The sequence below is a fragment of the Galleria mellonella genome, unplaced genomic scaffold, assembly GCF_026898425.1.
Source record: "Galleria mellonella isolate WM207_F2 unplaced genomic scaffold, CSIRO_AGI_GalMel_v1 utg874, whole genome shotgun sequence".
NCBI lineage: Eukaryota > Metazoa > Arthropoda > Insecta > Lepidoptera > Pyralidae > Galleria > Galleria mellonella.
Genome location: NW_026442167.1, coordinates 884552 through 906360, shown reverse-complemented (window position 1 = coordinate 906360; position 21809 = coordinate 884552). Strand labels below are relative to the sequence as shown.

General features: G+C 33.3%; 1 protein-coding gene across 1 annotated transcript in view; it reads left to right on the top strand.

Moving 5' to 3' along the window:
• LOC116412784 (carbonic anhydrase 2-like) overlaps positions 1 to 17505 on the top strand; it is a 33755-nt gene extending 16250 nt beyond the window's left edge. Inside the window, exons 3-8 of the mRNA XM_052902195.1 lie at positions 1542 to 1709; positions 4224 to 4347; positions 7000 to 7102; positions 7741 to 7856; positions 9813 to 9936; positions 11796 to 17505. Coding sequence (XP_052758155.1) covers positions 1542 to 1709; positions 4224 to 4347; positions 7000 to 7102; positions 7741 to 7856; positions 9813 to 9936; positions 11796 to 12059 — 899 coding nt within the window. The 3' untranslated portion in view covers positions 12060 to 17505. The remainder of the gene's footprint in view (positions 1 to 1541; positions 1710 to 4223; positions 4348 to 6999; positions 7103 to 7740; positions 7857 to 9812; positions 9937 to 11795) is intronic.
• The last annotated feature ends 4304 nt before the right edge of the window (positions 17506 to 21809 follow it).

Genomic DNA, 21809 nt, shown 5'->3' with positions numbered 1-21809 from the left:
TACACGAGCACATTTATTATCATAGACACTTTTTCTTTTTTATTATATATAATTTTTTTAGTTTTATTGTATAAAAGTAAAACAAAGAAAATAATTAATGCTGATTAAAAAAAAAGGTAAACTGTAATGATTATGAAATTTAATTATTGTTATGAAAGAGCGGTTTCTCTTAACACAAGCAATCTTTGCTTAACAGGAGATACCAAACTCTGTAATGTAACTAACTACCTTTGTATAGAGAAATAAATTTATTATTATTATTATATTACGAGTTCATAAATAAATAAAAATAGAGATTTCACGTCATATAATTGGATCGCCTACTCGTGGCGGCTATAAGTCCCTGACAGAAGCGTTCACTTCAAAGATAATGCTAATGGCTTTCTCGCAGTCAGTGAATGGCTGCATCGTATAATATGTATGGTATTAAGTGCCTACCTAAACAATAAATGCGGAATGAAGACAAATCAATAACTTGACATTTTGTTAAGTGAAACTTAATCTTAATAACGTCCCTCTGAACCAGATTAGGATATTTTTCCAATGATAAGAAGATATAAAAATCTTTTGTCCAGACTGATCATTACCGCACAGCCAAAACTACTAAGTTCAGAAAACTGGAATTTCGAACGTAGGTATATTTTAAGCATTGTTTTCTTTATAATTGTTTATATTTATAATTAGTTTACTATTGTAATCTAATGGAAGAAACATTAAGGAGTATCTATCTATCTACTTTATAACCTAAACATGTGTTAAGAAAGGATTAAAAAAGAGGAAAGAGGGCACTACTGGTTCAAAACCGCTTACAGCAGCTACTAACAAGATGTTAGCTTTTTATTACCAAGCTTATTAAGTTGCTTGGTATCATTGTTTTCCTTCTCTTATACTGGTAGTGTATAGTACTTTGTTCCCGTAGTCAATTTCACAGTTTCATGTCGAACGTTTTTTTTTTTAAATCCCAATGGTTTCTACTCCATCCCGTATGCAAATTCTCTAACAATTGCAAGTCCTCTCAATTGCATTAACGCACGTTTCAATCTCTCTTACGTTGGCAATAGTGAAAACTAAGATGGGTGATTTTCAGCAAGTGGGGTTTTTATCCAATTTCAATGAACTATTTTGGTTTCGTGTATTCAGAGAAGTTACATGTCTCCCGAAAGTATTTTATAAAAGATTCCTTCTATATTTCGGGGGCATAGATTGTTCCAGGAATTCGAAATTAAAAGGACTCAGGTGTTATTCCTCTGTACCTTGTAAATTATCTGCCATATCCCATCCTTCAAACCGAAACACAGCCATGCAAACACAACTGCTTCACGGTGGAAACACGAATGGACACAGAGGTGCCCAAACAAACGACCTTTGTACAAAGTGTCCCTCTGGTAAAGTATACCTTCACCCAGATGTTATTCGGGCTTAAGAAACATATGAATAATATACTATTATTATTATTAGCTACTTAGTGACAGAACAGAAATATTCATACAAAATTTTGTATAATCTCACTTCAGGTAATTTTAATTAAAAATTTGTAATAGACGAAACCCAATGGCCTGGTGTGTGCAACAGCGGCTTCCAACAGTCACCTATCAACATCATGACCAGAGACGCGGTGCTGGACATCCACGGCTCCCACATCAGGGGACCTCTTGTGTTCAGAGGTTACGGGAACGTTGCTGTCTCTGCCATCAACAATGGGCATACGTGTAAGTCAGCCTGCGTTTTTAATGCTATGTAACTCTCAACATACTTTGTCAATGAATAAAAAAACCTAAGTTATAATTCTGGGGGGAAACGGATTGTTAGTAATAGAAACTGAGAATCCCATTGCTAGCAATATACCCAACCAGGTCGACCTCCTCGCGGTTCTCCCTGGAAACTATCATGGTTAATTCCTGATGAATTCATCATGATGGGCTAACTGTTTTCATGTTTTCATTCTCGTCTATCACCCTTCACTGGTGCTCCGCCAGCGTATCCCGTTAGCGCAGGAGGAGGCGCCGTTAACCATATCATTTTCATCCATCAAAAAAAAGTTATAATTCTAATAGATTTTATGTTAAATTTATTCTCACAATTTCTTTATTGTTATGTTTGTATTGTAACACTAATTGGTTGCCTTATATTTGTGTAATCCGTGGAGATGAGGCACTGGTGTCTTGTAACACAGGTTCTTCAAAACCTACTGCAGCCGCCAATCTCGCACAAAATTGATCTTACATATTTAATTGTACCTCGAGTTGTTTTACTACCTTTTGTTAAGAAAAAATAAACCATTCATTCATTCAATTTGTTCATTTTTTAACCCTTTCTGAATGGTCGATAATTCAAAGTATTCTTAATTAAATGTTTGTTTTTTTTTTTTGTATGATGTTTTCTAATTTAACACGATTATATCCGTACAGTTCTACGATTTAGTTCTATCATACACGGCTCTAAATTTTTTGATATTTTTTATAAATCTTTTTAGCAAGGAGTTCGATCCATGCACAGCGTAATACAAACATTTTAATTCATGTATTTTTTTGTTTATTTGTACTGATATTTTCCTATATATAATATGTACGTATTTACAAAAAAAAAAGTATTTAAATATATCTTTCAATTGCCTAGTACTAGTACATAGTATAAACTCTGCTTTGTTTGGTACACAGATGGCGCTGTACAGTTTATTTAATGATATATTTTTTATTTTTTTTATTATTGCGTGTCAATTATTACTCTAATTTTTTTTATACCATAAAGCCAGCAAATCGTCCGATGATAAACGGCCAGGATTAGGCTCTAACTTAAGAAAAGTATTTACTTATGTTAAAAAAAAGTAAGAAAACTCTTTATGATAGATTAATCGTTATGGTTCCGTACATTGTTCAGTACGAGTAGGTAGATAGATAGACAGATAGACACTTTATTTGAGCCATTTATGACACACATAAATTAACAAATGAGTTCAGACAATCAAATTGTTTGTAAAATATGCTGGTTCTTGTTATTATATATTATTTGTAAATAAAATTACCGTCTGTTGACTTGAAATATATTATGTATTTTTTGGTCTATTTCAATTGTTTATAAATTTTCTTTTTTATAAAAAACTACAATTGTCAATGTATAAAAAGGTTAATTTCGAACAAATAACACTTTCTTGAAATATAAAACAATAGATAAAATACGAAAATATGTTTTGGCCATGTGTGTCGCAGTGACCCAAATAGGCTACAGCTCAGTGATAGATTTGTTTAAAAGTAAAACACTGATTTTCAGCTGCAGCCTGAAGTTAGGCTACACGGACGCGTACAATAAACCCAGAGTGTAACCCTGTATGACCAAATCAACAAAGATAAAATTGTATTATATAGCTACATACTTATATAGATGATGCATAAATAATATATTTGATTAATTAACTATTTTTTTTTATACAACTTAGAAATGCAGACAAACTGACGGTCCACCTGATGGAAAGTGGTAACCGTCGCCTATAAACATAAGCAATATCGTGGACATAACGTACAATATAAATAATTAGGTATAAAATATATTGCATCTACATCAGTGATAAAATAATTAAGCGATCTGAAATGTAACACCACACTCGCTTTACGTATAAGGCTTCTGTGAATTTGACTGGCTTAACTTATTAACAAGCTCATGTTCGCCTAATTTCGCCAATATTTTTTAGAGACTGTGATGTAAAGTATAGATTTTCAATTTATCTGTATTTATATTTTCTATCTTCACGCCATGTATCTTGAGGAACATACATTGCTTGGGTATCTCTGTCCCGTGAAGCAGTTGTGTTTGCATGGCTGTGTTTCGGTTTGAAGAGTGGGATATGGCGTGAATTTACTGGGTACAGAGGAATAACACCTGAGTCCTCAGGAATGGCAACGCATGGGCGAAACAGTATACTCTGTTATGTACATGGTACTGTTCATGTCTATAGGCGACGGTTACCACTTTCCATCAGGTGGGCCGTCAATCTGTTTGCCATTCTAAGTTGTATAAAAAAAATCTTCGGTACAGCAAGTTTGTATAAGAAACAACCGTAAGCCACCTACATCCATTGACTTCTTACAAAGACATTTGAGATCACCACGTCAACTAGTGAGAAGTCGTTCTTTCCTGTATTTGATTGTACTAGATCGCCACTCCTTGCTTCTTTAATTATCAGCTAGTTTAAAACAAGCTAAATGTTTTTTTTTTTTTTTTTTTAATAGTAAAATGGAACGTAGTGGAAAACAGCACAGCGCCCGTTCTATCCGGCGGGCCGCTTCGAGGCAACTACACCTTGCTACAGTTCCACCTGCACTGGCTCTCCGAACACGCCATTGATGGCATGAAGTAAGTAAATATAGATACTCTTTATTGTTTCCTCCATAATCGTATAGCAATAAACTCATTATAAACACTTTATAAGAATCAGAAAACAATAATTGAAATAGGTGAAGAAAAAAAATGCTTTAATTAAACAAGGTGTAAGGCAAGGATGTCCACTCACAATACTGATATTTAATATTTTTATAAAAGATACATAAAAGAAATAATTACACTAGGCAAATCAAGGAAAAAATTGGTATCGTGTCGTATCAAGAGGTGAAGAGACTCGCAAAAAATCGTAATGAGTGGCAAAAGCTCCACCAACAAAAGCGCAGCTCTTAAATATACTCCTAATATGGATGTTTATGGGAAATGCCACTATTTTTAGTTTATGTATCTTAAATGTATAAGTCTATAGGGCTTATATATACAATTCTACAGACTAAGGGCAAATTGTTACTGTGAATTTTTACTCCCAATATATGTTATTATTAGAATAAAACCACGTGAATATCACGTATACATAGTACGTACAATCAAAAATTTTGAATCTCTTATACTAATTTGACAGGACTCACATTTCTTTGGGAATTATGTACACACATTTTAACTGATACAATACTAACCAACTATATCATATTTTTTTCCATTTAGTCAAATACCTACATATATATAAATTCGGTAACATTTACTATTTATATATTATAATATATATTAACCTTTATTATATATATATATATATATATATATATATATATATATATATATATATATGCGTTTTAAATACCTACATTCAAAATTATTTAAATCGACACGGAAGTAGATTTGCTGTGAACTGATAAGTTTAACTCATTAATTTATACTTTAGTGCTTAATATAAGAATTATCACATTATATATTATTAGGGCAGCAGTGTATTTTTAGTATCTATATAAATCTATATCTTGAGGCAATTAACAATACATGCTGATCCGAGATAAACCTATCATGAAAAGGATCGACTATCGTATCAAGTTATTGACACCTAACAATTTACCTACAATGTTTTAATAAAAAAGAAATAAAGTAAAAAGAATAATAAAGAGATATTTTTATTCGAGTAAATTTAGATTTAAACATTTTTGAATAGTCATTTTTTCATAACCGCCCATTCGAAACGCAATTTCAGCCAAGAAGAACAGGCAAGAAACTCACCTGTTGCTCTCTACAATAAGTTTAATTATATAAATAATGAATTTGTGTGAATACAAACTACTAAGCAGTATAAGATCATAAAATTTATTGTTAGTTAATCTACCATAACGTACTAAAATATTAAAGGTACTACAATATAAATTTAGTCTTAATTAATTTCACCGAACTTTATAATACATTTCACATGATCATTAAACATTCGATTATTATAAATATCTGATAAAATGATAAGAAACTAATAAATGATAAAAAATATCTAATATTGTGATTATGACTTGCAAATATATAGATACAATTCAGATTATCAACTTAAGAATAGTATATTATTATGCAGTTAATACCTAGTCGTTAGTTTATTACTTTTTATATTATTTAATCTATTATTAATATATTTATCTGAAAATAAAACTGTATTAAAATAATTATTATGTACTTATCGATAAAGTATTTATGGATTTCTTAATAAAGATTTTTTTATGCAACTTAGAAAGACAGACAAACTGACGGCTCACCTGATGGAAAGTGGTAACCGTCACCTATAGACATGAGCAGTACCATGGACATAACAGAGTGTAGTGTTTCGCTCATAATACCCCCTATGCATTGCCATTTTTGAGGACTCAGGTGTTATTCCTCTCTTCTTATTTTCATTTAAGAGTTTCCTCTTGTGGGTGCAACTAATTCATGCATCTTCTTCCAGCCAGCTGTATCCCAGGCCATATCCTTGACCTCCCTATACGACATGACATTTAGCGTTTCTCTTATCTGTCCCGTGTAGTTATTCTTCGGTCTTCCTCTTGCTTGTTTGCCATTCGAAGTTGTATAACAAAATAATAATATGAAAAGTTGTGGAATCTCTGATAGTAGTGATCAATAGTAGTGATTAATCTTCGAATGTTGGCAGTCACACACATACTAACGATAGATAGATAGATAAACTTTTTATTTGAGCCATTTATGACACACGTAAATTTACAAATATGTTTATACAATAAAATTATTCACACTTTTTAAAATATACAACAAAAGATAAAATATGAAAATAAGGTTTCGCCATGTGTAGTTGCAGTGACCCAAATAGGCTACAGCTCAGTGATGGTTTTGCTTAAAAGCAAAGCACTGATTTTCAGCTGCAGCCTGAAGTTAGGCTACACGGACGCGTACAACAAACCCAGAGAGTAACCCTGTATGACCAAATCAACAAAGATAAAATTGTATTATATAGCTACATACTTATATAAATGATGCATAAATAATATATTTTATAAATTAATTAAACATACAATATAAATAATTCACCACAATAATTATTACGTTGAAAGCAATCGCTACCAGGCGACCGACCCAAGTTTTTGTTTAGTTAATAAATGCTGTTTTAATAACTTTTTAAAAATAGATTTGGATGGTAGCACAATTAAACAAAATAATTCTAATTAACATTTGATTTTTCTATTTCCTAAAGAGCTTTCTTTTTACTCTTAGGTACCCACTGGAGATTCACATGGTGCACGTCAAAACGGGACTGACCCTCGACGAAGCGCTCGAGAGACCCGACGGACTGGCTGTTATAGGAGTAATAACAAAGGTACTTGCTATACTTATGAGTAACTTTTATAGACTAAGGAGTTAATTAGTAACGCGTACTACCATTCCCATTGCTAGCAATATACCCTGTCAGGTAGACCTCCACGCGGTTCCCCCTGGAAACAATCGTGAACAATTCTTATTGAATTCATCACGATGGGCTAACTGACCTGCTTCATCCTCATCTATCATCCTTCACTGGTGCCCCGCCGGTGTATACCGATAGCGCAGGCGGGGATACCATTCCATTTTCACCCATTAAAAAAAAACTGACCTGCCTTTTTATTCTCACCTATCATCTTTCATTGATGCCCCGTCAGCGTATACTGTTAGCGCAGGTGGTGTTACCACTCCATTGTCATCCATTAAAAAAAACTTATCGACTGGAAATAAAGGTAATGGGCCGCCAGTCCCCTTTGCAACTTACATACTATGTCAGGTCTATAAGAATTCATACAGATGACCTTCAAATTTGACCGACATCAAACACAAATTTACTAATATTATAATATGGAAAGATGAAAGAATTTATTGTTTGTTTATATATATATATATATATATATATATATATATATATATATATATATATATATATATTTCCTTAAGAACCCTAGTAATATATATAATCATGAACGCCAGGTGGTGGGCGGGTATGAAGAAGCCAGCAGCTTCGCTCTAGAAGAAATAATGCCTGTGGTCCCTGACCTCCTCGACCAGAATGTGGAATCATCGGAAATTCTTAACATTGATATGAAGTAAGTACCAGTTATGTCATCCCTGCATTGTCAATATGAGTAACGAGGGGGAAAGGGATTGTTAGTAATGGAGACTGAGAATCCCATTGCTAGCAATATACCCAACTAGATCGAGCTCCTCGCGGTTTTACCTGGAAACTATCATGGTTAATTCCTGATGAATTCATCATGATGGGCTAACTGGCCTGTTTTCATTCTCATCTATCACCCTTCACTGGTGCTCCGCCAGCGTATCCCGTTAGCGCAGGCGGGGTTACCATACCATTTTCACCCATCATAAAAAAAGCGTAACTAAAGAAACAAAGCACCATGCACCAGAGCAAGACAAGAGAATTTCAAAATAAATCTTATCGGTATCAAATTTTATTTTGATATTATATTTTCTTGTGACAGGGTTGTCGCCTATCCGTTACAAACCTTATTCATATTATAAATATGAAAGTGAGTTTATTTTTTACTCTTTAGCGGTTTAATGGCTTTATTTAGCATTATGAAATTTTGTAAATTATACGTCATGTGGTTCTGGCATAGAATAGGCCGTCGCTTCCTTTTCCGTGGATGTCTTAACAGGCGACTAAGGCAAGGCGAGAGATGGACAGCAGCGTCCCTCTTAAACTGCAAAGCCAAAATGCCAAGCGTGGCACTTACTGGCAAAACCCTCCAGGGAGAAGGCTTATGTTCAGCAGTGGACAATTAAAGGCTGATATGATGATGATGATGAAATTTGATAAACAGGTTTGAGGACATAAGATACTTTTATCTCGAAAAATCAATACATATATCCCAGTCATATGGATCAAATTGCACATAATAGGCAACTACATACTGTGCATGTACATTGATACATATAAATGGTGCGAAAGGGATTGTTAGCAATGGAGTTTGACAGCCCCATTACTAGCAATATGCTTTATTAGGTCGACCTCCACGTGATTCCCCCTGGAAACCATCGTGAACAATTCTTGTTGAATACGTCACGATGGGCTAACTGACCTACTTCATCCTCACTGGTGCCCCGCCGGTGTATACCGATAGTACGGGTGCGGTTACCATTCCGTTATCATCCATTAAAAAAAAATACATATAAATAAACAATGAAGAAAATATATACAGACACAGGATCTCCTTCGGATAAAATCAACTTTTTACAATGGACCTTTACTACAAGACGTACTCTTTGCCCTTGACATAACTAATACTAATGCCAATGCCGAATTATCGACAGCCAATGATGCACAATTACAAAGAGCATGACAAATTTGAGGGCCCTTAAGTCACAGTATAACAAGATGACAAACGCAAAACTAATTCTCAATAGACTACAAAAGTACTTACAAGTTTATAGAACAAAAAAACAGAAGCCCAACTGTTTCCATTAATCGATACGACTGAGTGTTAAAACTAGGCATGGAAATTATTGCTACTTTTAATTTATTATCATAATATAACGTAGTTATTATTTTTTCACAGAGTTATTAGCTGTTACAAATGATAAATGTGATTTTCGCTGACAATGTTTTAGTGTCGCACTCGCTACTATTTGATAATGAATAAATATGAATTATGATTTTTAAAATAAGAGCGAGCGAATAGAAACTTTAGCGCAGTGTGATAAAATCTGTATTCACTCGTCTTTACAGCCCAGTCGGCCAACTCTTCAATGTCACTGCTATCCAGGCGCAGCTAATTCGCGAATAAAACCGAACGCAGCAAATATCTGTGATTTCTTTAAAATTATTTGTAGCAATCTATATGATGATTTGTCGTGATGTGATTAGTCATGTAACAAATTAAATTTAACCTACTATATATGAAATATTCCAAGCCTAGGTGAAACCCAACTTTTAATGGTAGGTAAAAAAAGAAATGAATATTTTATGGAGAAAGAGAGACACTGCAGTTGCGGAGGAAACAGAAACTAAAGTAAAATACTAACTGTGTATATTGTTTGTTCAGTCGGCTGTTCAGTCCAGAGCCCCAATCGTTTTACACGTACCACGGCTCCCTCACCACGCCGCTGTGCCAGGAGGTGGTCACCTGGATAATCATGGACAAACCCCTTACTATATCTGATACACAGGTAAAGTAAATAAATCCTGTTTGCTTTCTATCATTCCTATCAAAGATAAAACTAGCTTCCCCCACTAATTTATACGAATGAATTTCAGAAATACAAGTTATCATTTCAATAGTAGAACAATGAAATTTGCCATTTCTAGATAACGTATCAGAATAAAATATTGTACAAAATAAACCAGATTTTAAGTTGGACCTTCAGGAATATCGCAGTAAAAATTGCATCGAATTTAGTCCTTATTATGCCAGAACAAACATATAAAGAAAAGGACAGACAAAATTGCTAAACTTTATTATTTTGCCTTCTGTTGCTCTTATTAAATCGCCTTATCTTCCAAACATCGTATATTCACAATTTTATTAGTAAGATCTTATAGAAAAGCCGAAAGAAAACAAAGTAATAAAAATATACAAAATTCCCCAAGGAACATGGGTCGATATATAAAATAACTAGCTATACCCCACGGCTGCACCCGTAGTCGTATTGTGATTTTGTATAACCTATAATCGTCCTCAAGAAATGTCTCCTGAATGAGCTATGAAATGAAAAAAAAATTCAACGAAATTGATAACTCCAGAGAACCCGTTCAAACAAATTGTTCTCCTTTATTATATTAGTATATATTTAAAGAACAGATTCATTGTATGTTCTAATAATTAATAATAATAATAAATTTTATTTATTTATCTTACATCTTTTTTTACTACAATGAAACACGATAATACCATAGATTCATCAAAAATGTAGAGAACAGATGCCTGAACTGGATATCCAAAGAACACGTATCACAAGTCTTCAGGGCCCCTCCCTGGCATGAAACAATTTACGGTAATACATATAAGGAAGAACTCAAAAGATGTTAAACGTAGTAGATACAAATACAATACGTACAAATTATTGAGATTTAATTGAAATTGAAAAAAATTCAAACCAAGCATGCTTAAACATTTAATGAATTATTAAAAAGGATTTAAACATGTATCCTCTACGTCATGCCAATACCGTGAAGTCTTATAAACATAAAATTGATATTCTTTCATATTGTTAAAAATTTAATAAGCACACTTTATATTTTAATGTAATCAAAAACAGCTCGCGTAACAGTCGCTCATGACTAAAGATCATGAATTGGTTCCGAAATTAGTCGAGCTTTTTCGATCTACATAATTACACGTAAGTTAAACCGGTAGCTATTACATTAAGATGTTCTTTCTGTATTTACTTGTTAGTTTCTTTTGGATTTAGAATCAAAAGGACATAGACAAACTTATTATGAGCAGCAAGGGAGTAAATTCTGTTGATTGCAATAAGAATTATTAAAATCAATTCAATGTTGGCAAAAATATCGGATAAAAATACAAGCCTATTGAGGACCATTGCTTTTTTAAAGGTCTTATGTTATCATCAGGGTTGCCAGGTGCGGTTTCTATGTTTTACCCAAATGACAAATATTTTCTCTCCATATCGACACTATTTCCTTTACTTTTATCTAACCATAAACTTGTATCGATTTTCATTATGTTCGACCATGAATTACAATACCAACAATGAAAAAAAACGCGCTTCCGTATGTTTCTAAATTTAGCTGCTTTGTTTTATGGCATCTTTTGTTTTGCTATCTTCATTCATATATTTTATATACCGCTACGCGTTTTACAAATATCAAAACTGCCAAAATATTTATCCATATTTCCCCAAGCCCATTTAACTTTTCTCCAAGAATTTCTAACCTCCAAAATTTCGCGGTCAGATAAATATGTGCCTAAAATTGCAAAAAAAATACCCAATCTGGCAACACTGGTTATCGCATCCATATTTATTGTGCTTGCAAACGAGTATTACAGAATACTACTCTTCAACAGTACAAAGTGTTCAGCAAAGTCAACGTCGGCGGTATAGACAATTACCGCAGTCTGCAGCGGTCGAACCGCGTCGTCTACCGGTCCGTAGCCTCTTGCTCCTACGCTCTCTCACCCAGTATCTTGGGCGTGCTCGTCACCGTCTTCAGATGCCTCGCCTCCAAAGTAACACAACAGATCCACAAAGGCATTTGCTACATCGGCAACGCCAAAAGAAAAATATTCGGGAACACTCTAATAGAATGCAGCAAGGTGCACATTTCGTAATTTTTAACTCCATGATAATAAATTAATGTACTGTCTTGTCCCTGATCATGTTATAAGTGCCATTTGTCTTGTGTTTTTTTTATGTACACAAATAACAATGTACTGAAGTATTATTTTGATTTTTAAAATGGCTTGACTGTTCGGGGAGTTTAAAACCCAATTGTATGAACATAAATGTACTGTAAATGTATGACTTTAATATTACACCCTCAGAACGAAGGCCTGTTAAACTGGATGCATTACGGAAAACAAATGCTAGTATGATTTGGCGTAAGACGGATTTCTTAAACCCCAGACCTGTCTTTTAACTCCCCAGAGATTTTTAAAAATATACTGTACTCGCATTTTTCTGTTGGTATGAGTATTATGTATACCGAACCGATATCCATATATTGGGTCTCTCTAGACGTTGAAGGCGGAAAAGAAGTCATCGCCCATTTCGATTTCGCCCATATTGCCCGGGTATTTATTTTCAAATATGTTAAAATTCTGTTACCCAATTTAATTTTTTAGACAACAGACTTTTGACATATTTGTTATTGGGCCAATATATATAGTACACACTCCTAGTTTTCTGAAATTCTCTGTGAATATCTATCTGTAAGAGAATATTGTCTTCTCAGGTTGAAGAATATATTTAACAAACGAAATGTTTCATGAATAAATATAAGATAGAAACGACACAACCAATAATGATAAAAACATAAAAGAATTACTGTACACAAAAGAAACTTATAACAGTGATTAGCAATATTCCCCGACTTTACACGGGTGCAAATTAGTATGTCTTGTGCATACAAATCTGTAAAAAATATCTAAATGACAGTGAAACTCCTATCAAAATCCGTTGAGTAGTTTAGAAGAAATAAGCGGAGAAACAAACAGATGCGAATAGCAACTTTGTTTTGTACTATTAGAGAAGAGATGAACAAAAAAGAAATATTGGTATTAAAAATCATATGGGAGTGAACAAGTTAACTTCTTACTTAGCGATGATTAATGATTCTATCGTCAAAGTAGCAATGAGGGACACCATGGGCGTCACTGTATGTCGTGATATCCACGGTGCTGTACATGCATATAGGCGACGGTTACCAGTCTCCATCAGGCGGGCCGTCAGCTTATTTGTCATTCGCAGTAGCTGAAAAAGATAAGTTATTTTCTGTAACTCTACCGCCAGTAGAGTTTTATGTAATTTAACTATATTAATGAATAGATTTATCGGTATGGAATTTTTAACAAAATATACAAGGGATAGGTTGGCCATACGCGCTTCTTCGTAGGTAGTTTCGTACGCTTGCACCGTTGACCCAACACAGCCGATTCTGCTGTTGATTTTTGTTGTTACACAAAATAATAAATGACTGTTGACGACCTTGCTGTTTTTTAGTATTTCCTAATACTTCACTGTAAAGTATCATTATTTCTTTATATTTTGACATAATATTCAAAGATAACGACTTCAAATGAAAAAAAAAAATTTTTTTCCGGAAAGAATTTCCATTGATTTTCAGTTTAGAATAAAGATATAATTTCACTGTTTCAACCTGTCCCTTACAACTAGTACAGATATAAAGAAGGAATAATAATTTTCATTAATTATTAAGTAAACATTATTTTACCAATAAAACAAAACACTCTATCTTATTCTACGTATCGTATTGTCCAAGATATAGAACGTAATAATATCAAGTAAATATATTTTTAATGTTTTTTTTTTTTTTAATTAAGTGCTCATCCAATGCAATTTAAAATCTAGTATTATTAGTATTTTGTATGTACCTAATGTACCTAATATCACAGTGTATTGAACGTTACATAAAGAGCTTGTCCAGACAGAGAAATACGTCCCGAATTATTATAAATAATAAATTAATAATAAAATCATTTATTCAGAATAAAAAAACAATATTAATGACAACGTTATACATTAAAATATTAATACTGTGGTAGCAGATGAAATGCTTACCACTCAGCTTTAGCTGCAGCGTGGTGCTGCAGCGCTGATTTCCAGTGAGACCACCACTCGATAGGTAGCTCTCGAGAAATAGGATTGAATCTATAATACAGTTTTAACTGAACCTTATACATGACATCAATATAATATATAAATATAATAATATATTATTTATTGTATAACATATATACGACACAACGAGCTATAATGAAGATTGATCAATTACTACCAGAGGGAGACTTTGTACAAAAGTCGTTTGCTTGGCCACCTCTGTTCCATTCGTATTTCTAACGTGAAGCAGTTGTGTCTGCATGACTGTTTCGGTTTGAAGGGTAGAATATAGCAGTGAATTTACAGGATACAGAGGAATAACACCTGAGTCCTCGGGAATGGCAACGCATGGGGGGGTATCATGGGCGAAACAGTATACTCTATAATGTCCATGGTACTGCTCATGTCTATAGGCAACGGTCGCCACTTTTCATTAGATGGGCCGTCAGCTTGTTTGCTATTCTAAGTTGTTTAAAAAAATTATCTGTCAAATTTACAGTTTTTGTACTAGAATCAAATATGTTTTTGAAATTTTATTCGGGATATGTTAATTGTTACACTGTACTAGTATTATTATTAATTTATTACCATAGATTTAGATAGTTTGTTCTAGAATTATTAATGTGATATGAAAAGTTATTAAAATGCCTTTTTTTTTATTGGTAATCCTTATCTTAATAGGGGCTTTGTGTTTGATGAATGCCGTAAAATGTTCTATTATAATTTATAATTTAATCTTTCACAATTGGCCTAGATTAGACCAATTGCTGTTTGATACACTTGACCGATAGCTAATAACTTTAAGTCTATCTGTCACATATCCTTAATCATATCATGTCTAGCCGATGTTATACCTGTATCTATAAATCTAGAGTTGTTAACCAAAATAAATATAATTGTGCCAAACCAAATAATATATCCATCAAATATATAAACTATATGCCTTTGTAAAATTAAAATATTATATGTTTTTTCTTCACTATTATTGTCATTGTTTTATTGCTTAGTCTATCCAGTGCATTTAGTTAAAGCACCTTTATAAAATCATTTTTCTAAAATCTGTGTTTTGTTTTTAAAATTAAAAGATACTTTATTTCTAGGACTTTTTACCGTTTAGTACCATATTCCATCCACACTAAATTAAAACATTAAATTATTAGTATTATCCACAAGATTTTAAATGCAAGTATGGAGTCATTAAAAAAACCATAGATATAGAAATACATTTTATGCATATTCTAACTATAGTTTTTACTATAGTTAGAATATGCATAAAATGTACTGATAACATGCATATAACCAAGTCACATAGCTATTTCAGTAATTCCTAATATTAATACTTCGCGCGTTCCGAAACATGCTTACCTATTCCCAGGATAACATGGGCTTAAAGATGTGACATAGAAAAAAGAAATATATTTCTTTTGTCTATGGTTTTATCTATGAATACACCACACCCATAAAGATGAAATTATATGCCCCAATTGAGAAATTTTGCTCAAATTAACGACTTTGTTATTTTATTTACATATTTTATTGGAAGGATAAAAAATCATGTTTAAGTGTTTATAGGTACGAAAGTTAATGATAAATATTATGTTTAAACAATTTTTAATTTAATTATTTATTGTAAAACCTATAACTTGCCATTATGTAAACTAGAATATAAATAGACTGTAATTTCAGAAATGTTTTCATAAATAACAGAGGGAGACTTTGTACAAAAGTCGATTGCTTGGGTACCTCTGTCCCATTCGTGTTTCAACCGTGAAGCAGCTGTTTGCATGGCTGTGTTTCGGTTTGAAGGGTGAGATATGGCGTGAATTTACAGGGTACAGAGGAATAACACCTGAGTCCTTAGGAATGGCAACGCATGGGGGGTGTCCTGGGCGAAACAGTATATTCTGTTATGTCCATGGTACTGCTCATGTCTATAGGCGACGGTTACCACTTTCCATCAGGTGGGCCGTCAGCTTGTTTGCCATTCTGAGTTGTATAAAAAAATAAAAAAAGTAAAAATAAATAGTAATACATTGTTAAGTTAATAACGTCGGTTTTATTTGTTATAAAATTTTCATAATCTGTAACAATTTATTGGTTTTTAGAGTGAAATCTAACAGCATATTGTTCAATTTATGTTTTAATTTAAATATACAGGTAAAAAAAAATAATAAAATAAAAGAAAAATAGAGTAAATAGTACGATATTTACTTTTTATATAAGTTAATTTTATACTTTACTCTTCACTATTTATTTTGTAAATGGATTTTATACTTTATTGTTTATTAATGTGAAACGATTTTATATCAAAGCCCTGAACTTCGACAGCCGAATAATAACTATTTAACAGCATGATGTAACTTTAATGTTTTAATAAATTTTAATTAATTTGATGGCAAACAATTTGTTTGTATCTTACGATAATACAAAGAAGTGTATTTTTTTTTATAGATGATAATGGAATGGTAACCCCGTCTGCGCTAACAGTATATGCTGGCGCGGTACCTGTGAAGGATGATAGGTGAGGATGACAGAGCAGATCAGTTAGCTCATCGTGCTGAATATACCTGGAATTCAGCACGATGGTTTCCAGAGGGGACCACGTGGATGTCGATCTGACAGGATATATTGCTAGCAATGGGACTGCTAGTCCGCATTACTAACAATCTCCTCCCACCTAAACAAGTGTATTTATATTTTCATTTTCTAATTCTAGTCTGAGGTCCTCTCTTATAAAATCAGCGTTTGAAATATTCTTTTACTTCCAAATATCAACCAATAAATGTATCTGATAATTGACTAACTTATCTGCATTTATATCTATACATGTACATACCTATACATATATAACATCTGAATCCTTACGAATGTCAACACATGGGGTGTATCATGGGCGAAACAGTATACTCTGTTATGTCCATGGTACTGCTCATGTCTATAGATGCCGGTTACCACTTTCCATTAGATAGATCGTCAGCTTGTTTGCCATTCTAAGTTATATATAAGTATAATTTACAGTATATAAGTATAATTTGTACATATTTATATGATTAGTATAATTAAGCATATTTAAAAACATTCAAATATTTATCCATAATCAATAATTAATATTATAAAATTGTATTTGAAAAAAAATAAATAGAAATTTCTTTACAATAGAAAAAATAGGTCTTAAGTAACAAAAACTATTTGACACAAATTAAATTTTTAGAACAGATTTAGATATTAATAATTATTATATTTTATTTAAATCATTCTAACGGCTGTGAAGCGGATTATACTGGATAGAAAAGTATTTAGGTATGTGTAAATTTGAATGATTGTGCAATATGAAATGATTGTTCTGTTAATTCCTTTTCGACTATTTTATATAAGTATAATTTAAAATGTAAACAATTGTTATATTACATATCAGTATAAATAAACGCTCATAGTAAATTATAATGCATTTTTATTAATCGTCAAAATAAATATAACCCCAACCATTATTTGTTTTTTTTTTTATGAAAATGGCATAGTAACCCCGCCTGCGCTATCGGTATACACTGACGAGGCACCACTGGCAGGTCAGTTAGCTCATTGATTGATGAATTTAGTAAGACTTAATTGCAATAGTTTTCAGGGGGTCGACCTTATAGGATGCATTGCTGGCAATGGGGCCATTACTAACAATCCCTTTACTAACAATCCCTTTCCCCCATTATTTATCTGTTGGATCGTTCTAGACCAGGGATCGGCAACCTTTTGAGACGAAAGAGTAAAAAATTACGATTTACAAAATTTCAAAGTTTTTAAAGAGCCACAACATTTTTTCTTGCCGTTAATAAATAGTAATTTCATAAATAAAGTTTAGTGCCTAATCCTCATTAATCGATTCAAATTTTTTTTTTATAAAACGCAGCATTTTTTTTTGTAAGCCGCAGGTTACCGGCTCCTGTTGTAGACTTAACAATACTATGACAAATAACGGTGATGATGATGATGATGAGGATTATGATAAGTCCTGACCGTTTTCAATCACAGCAACCACTTTGACTGTTTGTGGCGTTGATGTGCTCGGATGTGGCTTACATAGCCAATCTTCCAAAGTTCCTTGCACATAGCGAACATGCAAGCATACCAAATAACAGGTAAGAAATAAAACTGCTTTATCAAAGTATCCTAATAGAATCTCAAAACAATTTGAAATGGAAAAATGCTAGTGTCTAGCGATGCCCAAACTTTCATGGCATGCTACAGACTAGAAGTCGATAAAAACAATTACAATCTATTGATATTAAATTAACATTATTTCGATAAAACTGAAATAACAAGAAGTAGGTGATCCAAGAAAATGTAATAACAAATGATGCGTCATCTAACATAATTCTATTACTCAACAGATGATGTTACTGATGATAATATTAATGTTTTTTTTTCCTTAACTATCATCGATTCAACATTCTAATTTCACTGAAATTAGATTTTTTTTTATACAACTTATAATGATAAACAAGCTGACGGCATACCTGATGGAAAGTGGTAACCGTCGCCTATAAACATGAGCAGTACCACGGACATAACAGAGTATACTGTTTCGCCCATGATACCCCCCATGCGTTGCCATTCCTAAGGATTCAGGTATTATTCCTCTGTACCTAATAAATTCACGCCATATCCCACCCTTCAAACCGAAACACAGCCATGTAAACACAACTGCTTCATAGATATAACAGACACAATCGATCGAATACCAGAGGGAGACTTTGTACAAAAGTCGATTGCTTGGGTACCTCTGTCCTATTCGTGTTTCAACCGTGAAGCAGTTGTGTTTGCATGGCTGTGTTTCGGTTTGAAGGGTGGGATATGGCGTGAATTTACTGGGTACAGAGGAATAACACCTGAGTCCTCAGGAATGGCAACACATGGTGGGTATCATGGGCGAAACAGTATACTCTGTTATGTCCATGGTACTGCTCATGTCTATAGGCGACGGTTACCATTTTCCATCAGGTGGGCCGTCAGCTTCTTTGGCATTCTAAGTTGTATAAAAAAAAATGTATTATCCATCCCTATTTTATTAGCTGATCTTTATACGAAAACGTAACAGAGTTACTTTGGCATTTAGAATATTAACACAGAATTGAAGCAAGGGAACTGTCATGTCTGCAAAACAAAAATTCATAAAATAAACAAGATAAAAGATTTACCGGTGATGTGGAATTAAAAAAGGATGCCTCGATAATTGGGTGATGTAATTTTTATTTCTGTTAATCTAATCGTATCTTGATTTTTGTGGTGAACAATAAATTGTCTATCTACATAAGCAGCTTAGTTTCTGCGGAACTTAGCTACGAAGGAAGAAAGTGAACACGAAAACGATGGATGTAAGAAAAAACCGGTCAAGTATGAGTCGAAAACATATACTAAGGATTGCGTACATAAAATAATATTTAAACAAGTTTTGTTTTCTTTAGACTTTTTTTAGTCATAAATGTGATAAAAAATAGGACTGCATCACTAACCTTAATTGTGCCGTCCAATTTTTGTTAATTTTTTTTGATAATTTCTCAATAACAATAGTAGTTAGAAACAGGCCAAATAGGCGACGTGCTAAAGAAGGGCCAAATTAAAAGTACCCGTAACCGGCGAGCGTGTATGAAAAGATTGATGAATGTGGAGGAAGCGAAAGAGGTTTGTTTGAATCGAAGCATTTGGCGTTCCATTGTTTCTGCCTACCTTAATGGGAGACAGGCGTGACGGATATGTATGTATGTATGTAGTTAGAAACAGCATTCTATTTTTCCTGTAATATTTACGTATTCCTTTATTTATAATCTAACAATTATTTAGATAATGGTTTTTCACGTTCCTTTATAAATTAAAAAAACAATGTATCAACTTTTCCCCTGTGATATATACGTATACCTTTACAAGGCAAGATTATTTTGAATTTACATTTCCCCTCATATGATTATAACAATGCAACAAAAAAAAAACAAATTATTTTGTAATGAAATTCTGAAACTGCGTAGAGATGTTACATCTCTGTGCATCTTCTACCGAATTTATCATGGGGAGTGTTCTGAGGTATTGTTCGGATTGATACCTGCTGCTGATTTTCACCACCGTACAACCCGCTATAAACTAAAATTTCATCCCAACCATCTGGACGAGTGGCGGTCCTCCACCGGGCGTTTTTCAAGGCACTTTCTCCCACGCACAACCACTCTTTGTAATCAACTTCCAGCAGCAGTATTTCCGAACCGATACGACAACATAACCTTCAAGAAAAGAGCATATTCCTTTTTAAAAGGCCGGCAGCACACCAGCAATGCCGTAGGTGTTATGGGTGACCATGGACGGCGGTAGTCATTTACCATCAGGTGAGCCGCATGCTCGTCTGGCCCCTGGGTTGTAAAAAAATTTACAAATGAAGTTCTTTCATAATGGCGCCATAAGGGTTCTTTTGTAATTTTTCGCTTGTAGGTTTCTTTATTTCCTTATCCATTTTTAGTACGGAACCCTAAAATATATAAGGAAACTTACCTCGACGACCACATGTAACGAAGTAATCATGGTTTATTATTAATAATAATCACTGTCAATATGAGTATTATAAAAATAGATTACATACGAATAGATACGTACTGCGTCGGAATAGATATTACTCCATTAACTACAATGGTATTTATTTAATAGTTTTTTTTTTTTTTTTTTTATAATACTCAACTATTTTCAAAGTCTTATTTTGATTTTTTTTAATATGATACATTTTTTTATGCATTCAAGAATAACAAACAGGCTGACGGCCTACCTGATGGAAAGCGATAATCATCGCCTATAGACATGAGCAGTTCCATGGACATAACAGAGTATACTGTTTCGCCCATGATACCCCCTTAGGTGTTCTTTCTCTGTACCCTGTAAATTAACTGCCATATCTCAACCTTCAAACCGAAACACAGCCATGCAAACACAACTGCTACACGGTAGAAACACGAATGGGACAGAGGTGTGCAACCAAACGACTTTTGTACAAAGTCTCCCTCTGGTAAAGAATGATCCATCATCACCATCAGATCAGCCATTATCTGTCCACAGCTGCACATAATCCTCTGCTATAAGGGACGGTTCTAAGCCACCTGCATCCACTGACTCACTGCAATGCATTTGAAATCGTCACTCCATCTAGCGGATGGTCATCCTACACTACTTTACGTTACATGATTATCTTCTATTCTTAAACACGGGTGGAACAAAGGTCTTCCACTTTGAACTTGAAACATCTCTTGGACCTACTGGAACATAATGTAAAAAATAATTGTACTATGTCTAGAGGGACCGGCATGATAAATGAATGATAGGAGAGAGTTATTATGAAGACTGTGATAGATAGATAGATTATTTATTTGCATTACTTACAGCACACAAATAACAACATACATACACAGTAAAAAGAGATAAAAGAATGCATATACAAAAAAAGCAAAATATATAAAACAAGTAACAACTTTTTCTTTCATACGTGTGCCATAGTAACACAAAATGATCACAACTCAATTTATTGTTTTGCTCTTTCGAGAGCAACTGATATTCTGTTGTGGCCAAGAGCTAGCCGCGAAATTCCTTAATAAAATTAATAAACTGTCGCGAAAGCACTTCAACTGTACCTCGACTGCTTAAGTTTGTGGATGTAGTAAAATATACCTATGAGGACAATTGAAGAATGAGAAGACGGGACGGGACTAGCGGTGATTTAG